The 6,080-nt window shown below is 40.9% G+C and overlaps 1 protein-coding gene across 1 annotated transcript in view; it reads right to left on the bottom strand.

Annotated features, from left to right (window-relative positions):
- Window positions 1–351: 351 nt before the first annotated feature.
- Window positions 352–6,080, bottom strand: part of LOC103772488 (p53 apoptosis effector related to PMP-22-like) — a 15,049-nt gene continuing 9,320 nt past the window's right edge. The window contains exons 2-3 of the mRNA XM_008939824.1: window positions 983–1,126; window positions 352–721 (exon numbers count right to left, since the gene is read on the bottom strand). Of these exons, the coding sequence (XP_008938072.1) occupies window positions 507–721; window positions 983–1,126 (359 nt within the window). The 3' untranslated portion in view covers window positions 352–506. The remainder of the gene's footprint in view (window positions 722–982; window positions 1,127–6,080) is intronic.

Below are 6,080 nucleotides of genomic sequence, written 5' to 3'. Positions count from 1 at the left end.
CAATGAATGAAAAATGGAAGCAAAGATTTGAAGTCCTGGCTGACTAATTTACTATTTTGGTGGTCAGTGGATAAAGGTATTTGGCTTCTTGGAAAGCATGCAAAAGCTTCAGGTTAAAGATAATCTGTATAAAATGGGATTTTTGTGAGCTGCTTTCCTTCAGGAGGATGATATATATTTTGTTTTGCTTACTGGCAGTTTTAAAAAGCTTTCCTGAATTTAATTAGAAATATGAATGCATTTAAGATGCAACAGAATCCACATATACCCCACTCATGTAAATGAATGAGGAAACAAAGTTTTTTAATGTTTAGACTTTATCTAGCCAACCCACATCAGATATGAAGGTCCAAAATAGATAACTTTATTGTAGAATGCTAGTGTTGATTTTCTACACACATTTGAAAAGTTTCCAGCCTTTTCTACTAACATCCGATGATAATATTCTGGAAAATGTAGTTGGTCTGTCAGATATCTCTGGAATACAAATGGATTTTTCCTGATGCTTATGGGGAAGAGTAAAAATATGTGGGTTTCACGTTACCCAAGATCTGATCTTCATAATTAGGAAGGCAGCAGAAGAAGAATCCCAGGCATATTTCCATAATAGCAGTGGTCCAGCCAAAGCCATAGGCCCAGCTGAACATATTGATTCCTGTCATATCAATTTCAGTTGAGAACTTCACTGGATAAATGACCAGGCCCATGATGGAGAACACAGCTGAAGAAACAGGAGAAAAAAAAAAATGTTTAGGCTAATACCTATCCCATTGCCCACCTTCCTCATAACTGTAGCTAAATCCACCCATGTTTTGAAGGATTTGAAAACTGATCCACTGCCATGGTAATCTTTATATTATTTTTCATAAGCAGCTCAAGTGCACACAGGCAAAGACTTGGGTATAGAATCAGAGGAGGGAAATACCAGTTCTATTATAATTATAGCTGCACAAGCTAAATTTGACTCCATGTACTGCCTTACCAGCCACAAACAGCAAGCCTCCAATCCCACGTATGAAGTTGAACCGAAGTGTGTCAATAGCAAATGCTATGATGGCCAGAGCAAAACAGATGACTAGAAGTATAAAGCCAACCAGGTATGTGGCAGCAGCTGCTCTTCCCCAAGCTGAAATCAGAAAAAAAGATACATTAGAAAAGAACAAAAAAATTCCATGCAGTGTTTTTCTCTGCTGCCTAATGAAAGGCTAATTTGAAACAAAGGTGAAAAGAAGACCAGCTCCCAAGAAGAAAAGCATGGGAGCTTTCTCTCCTCTCATAGGTGAACATTTTATTTCACAAAAAATCATTCACTAAGTGCAGAATGCATAAAATCACCAGCTTTGACCTATCATACAGAATGCTTGCATACAAGCTTCCACTTTACATTTAACAATTAAGAATTGAAACTAAAATGATTGTAAAGATGTAAAAATGGACACTCTCCTTCAATAGCAAATGTAATTGCATCAACAGATGCCATAAAACCAGCATCATTTTGCATAGACAAAGAGAATTAGACTGTCCCTGAAACAAATTAAATTCTTCCTTTTTTAAAAGTGTTTATACAAGCACTACCACTCTGGCATGCAAATTCAAAGGTATGGCAATAGTCCATACATGTCAAAATTCAGTAGTTTCTGCCTTTTCAGCCTTTGTTTAGGTCTGTGTCCTAAATAGAGATAAAGGTTTGGAATCTGTTTTGTAGGGAAATTTGACCTCTGCTTTTGATCCAAAGTCAGAACCGTTTCAGTTTGAAAAGCTTGTTCAGGATATTAATACTTTCATTTTCAAATTATATAATTTTATGTTTTAACATGTCAGAACAAAGCATACTCTGTTGGCAACGATAGGGAAAAATATTATTTATTCAATATTTTAAGTCCTGAAGGGCAACTATGGCTCAAAGAGACTGAGGTGTCTCCTTGTGGGTGTAAAAAGCCCATTCTGACTCTTTTAAAATTGTGTATATAGATGGAGTAGGCAGTCAAAGCCTGCTGGGCCTCACCCCCTTGCCTACACTATGGGTTTGTAAAGTGTCAGCTTCTAGCCAGATATATACAGCAGCAGTGCTGAGAAAATACCACAGCCCAAACAACCCTGCTGATAATTACAACTCAAACACAATGCGCAGTGTTCAGTAGAAGTTCCCTCTGGAACTGAATAAGTGAAGATTTTTGATACCCAGTAACCTACTAATTTGTTTGCTTTCTGCATGGAAGTAGTAAAATGCCAAGTATCCAGCCTCCCCACTGGCAAGTGTAGATAGGCTTGAAAGCCACTATCCCATCCCTGATGAATTGGCACCTTGGTGCTCAACCACTCTTCCCCCAGGCCCTACACCACCTCTGCTATTAGACTAGAAAAATGATTAGAATTTTTCAGGTCTACTTTTCTTCCATCAGCTCATCAAAACAAATTTCCTCATCCCTGTTTTATGATCCCTATTCCATTCTATCTATTGCACTGTAATTTCAGTTTTATATCATGTCCTTGTTCTTCCTTATGCCGAAAAGTTTCTGTCTGCTTATAGGGCTTTTCAACTATATTATTTTTCCTGTAAATAGGCTAGCTGCCTGACAAGACAAAGATGTGCCTACATCTCATTTTCTACCCAGAATTTTAGCCCAATCTCCTCTTTGTGAGTTTACAGGTGCCTGAGAGGTAAAGTACACAATGTTGAAGTGCAGGTGGGAGGGCAGCACCTCAGGCACAGTATCAAAGGCTGAGTATCAAAGGCACCAGCCAGGAAAAGGAATTTCTCACACTGTCACAGCTCAATCTATTTCTGCTGAGGATGCTCCTGCTCCCAGCCTGTCTGCCATCCCTCTAAAATAGCATAAAAAAAAGTAGCACCTGGCCTCAAGAGAAGTTGCTCGAGCAGTGGTGACCTCACTGCTAGTGGATACAAGAGTTACAACTTCTGACAGAAGGGTGAAATGACAAGGACATCTCGAGGTGATGGGATTTGTTAGGTGCGCAGCTGGTTGTGGTTAGGTGCAAAACTCCCAGGCAAAGGAATGTTCTTTCCTAGATCAGACTCAGAGCACAGCTGACCACCCAGGAAGTGCTGAAGCACCATGAAACCTGTGGGTTTTGTCTCACCAGCTGCCAGCACCGCTGCTATGGGCAGCAAATGGTTTGCCAAAGCTCAGCCTTGCTTCCCAAGAGCAGCTGGTGGCAGAGCACCATCCCCAGAGGTGGGAGCATTGCCCAGGGGGGGAGGTCAGGGGACAGTGCAGTAGCACCTTCTCCATGACTGTGTCTCCTTCTGCTGGGCTTGCCCAGGTGTTTTTCCTGAAGTAGTGTTGCAAATGCTGTGGCTGCACCAAAGCAGATTGGGTGCACACCCAGCCTGCCGGGCACTGGCTGTAAGGCAAGAAGAGACATGCTTCTTGCAGGATGCTCCCATCTTTAGGAGGCATTGCTTAATCACCCAACGGCTAATTTTTTGTAACTCTCACTTCTACAAAAGAGAAAAAAAGTTAATTTGATGCTGCCCTGGTGAGACCTCACCTAGAGTAGTGTGTCCAGTTCTGGACTCCCCATTTCAAGAGGGACAGAGATCTACTAGAGAGAGAGTCCAGCGAAGGGCTACGAGGATGACTGGGGGACTGGAACGCCTGCCCTATGAAGAGAGGCTGAGAGACCTGGGGATTTTTAGTCTGGAGAAGAGAAGACTAAGGGGGATCTAATTAATGTGTATAAATATATGAGGGCTGGGTGTCAAGAAGAAAGGGGCAACCTCTTTTCACTTATGCCATACGATAGGACGAGGGGCAATGGACACAAGCTGGAGCACAAGAAGTTCCACCTCAACATGAGGAAGAACTTCTTTGCTGTAAGGGTTACAGAGCACTGGAACAGGCTCCCCAAGGAGGTTGTGGAGTCTTCTTCCTTGGAGACTTTTAAGACCCATCTGGATGAGTTCCTCTGTGACCTGCCCTAGATTAGATGGTCCTGTAAGTAGGGCAATGGGATTACATGGAAGAGTCACTACAGGGTGGGGGCTGAGGAACAGCACTGTAACTTCAGCCATCTTTCACAAAAAGTAGCAGTTATCAGTAGTCTAAGACCATTGTGTGCAAACATCTTACCTTTCTAGGGTAAAAGGTAGCAAAAGCTTTGTGTAGGAATAATTGCAAATGTTCCTATATCTGAGATGTTTATTTTTCTTTTGTGCTGGCCAGAAGCACGAGAGTAGCTTAATGTCTTCACCAACAGAACTAAGATTTACAATTCCTTAAAAATGCCAGAATTAGAAGAATTAAATTGGTCGATAAACACTGACAAGTGGGTGGCTAATCTGGCCCTAGGTATTTTCTTATTTTCCATTGTTGTGAGTTTTTTTTGCTTTAACATAAAGCAAGAGCATAAATAAATTTTTCTAACTGCAAAGCTTTTTCTTAAAAATGTGAACTCCGGGCCAAAGAGTCATCACAGGTACAACATCGGCTCCAAGTACACTTGACTCTAGTTCACCTTTCACCAAATAAAAAATAGGAACAGAGGGAGCAGCAGGCATCAAGCTGAGTCTGTAAAAACATTCAGCAATTTGTGCGATCTGTTTTCTCAGCCCACTAAAATGGCAGTGATGTTCTGACTGCTTAAGAGTTAAAATGTGCTTGTTAGGAAAGAAAGGAGTGTTTATGCAAGACTGTCCTTGAATACCAGCAGGATCCTGTAACACTTGTGTGCCAGTCCTCTTTCTCCATTTTTCAGCTCCTCTGTGAGATGAAGGAACACCAATAAACATTATGAAAGGGTTTGTAGGAAGCCACACACCATCTGCTCTTGAAAGCTCCTAGCTAAAACAGGCAAAAGGAACCCATGTTTTCATGCCTATCTCAAGCAGAGCAAGGGCAGTGCTTCTATTTGTGGTGTTTTGTACGTCAATCAACAATGATTTGTGAGAGTCTAGACTACCCGCAGTGAATGCAGTAACAATATGTGACTGTAGGAAAATGAAAGTAAGTACCTGTCTTCTAAAATTCCCTGCTGTGTGAGCAGACCTCTGAACTAATTTAGGGACCAGAAAGAGCCCACCCATGCCAATACAGAGTTCACTGTAGCTTATGAGCAAGATAATTAGCTGAGACAGTATACAATGATAACAAAGCTTTATTACTCTGCTATTAAAGTTATCTCAGTTTAAAGGTAGCATGACTACCTCTTGTATTGCACCATCTAAATACATCCTGAATATCCTACTGCTGACTGCAGCCATAGGGAAGCTGATGGACCTCAGAGTTCCAGTACTAAGTGTCTCCAGTTTCCTCCCTTCCTGATTTTACTCCCTCATGCATTTTCCAGTTTGCAGAAGTGTAAACTCTGTCTTTCACACATAAGGAAATAAATTTCCTTGCTCAACAGTAAATTGAGCAAAAACTTTCAGTGACCAGATCTAGTCTTCCCTTAGACTGACGTGTCTCATGCTCCAAATGGTGCCTTCAAAAAAGAGCTGTCATGCCTTGAAAATAGCATGTGAAGTCCACTTCCCCCATAACAAATACAAATTTCTGTATTTCTGATGTATGTGGTTTAAAACATTGGACAATATTCACAATTATGTTATCACATTTTTCTTGATCTGGTACCCCTAAACCACGTACTATTGAGTCTCCCTTTGGGTGACATTTTCTGAAAGCAACCTCAGAGAATTCAGAAGTACTTCTCCTGGTGTAATCAATATGAACATGTTTCTTCAAATTACACTAAATACAGAACTAGCAATGGAAAGGAAAACAAATTTTTATTGTCAGCTTGCAGACACCAACAACTATCTACAGGTTCTTGCTGACTGATCATTTTAACACATCAGCCACTGCAGTGAATTGTGCAGCAGTTTTAGGAAGGATAGTTTTAATTCAAAAGAAACAGGGAGGAGGGTAAAGAAAATGTAACAGACTAATATTTTGCTCTGTTATCTTTCATACCACCAAGGGAAAGAAACACAAACCCTGCAGGTCTAGCTCTGGTTTCTAAAATCTGCCATGCTGGTGATTCATATCTGTGTTATATGTAATGGGAGTGTTTCTAGGCTGAGTTTGCAGAGCTCAACCTGTTTTACATCTCTCTGATTA

Source organism: Merops nubicus, unplaced genomic scaffold (genome assembly GCF_000691845.1).
Source record: "Merops nubicus isolate BGI_N331 unplaced genomic scaffold, ASM69184v1 scaffold22854, whole genome shotgun sequence".
NCBI classification, from domain to species: Eukaryota; Metazoa; Chordata; class Aves; order Coraciiformes; family Meropidae; genus Merops; species Merops nubicus.
This window is presented reverse-complemented; position numbering and strand designations above follow the sequence as displayed.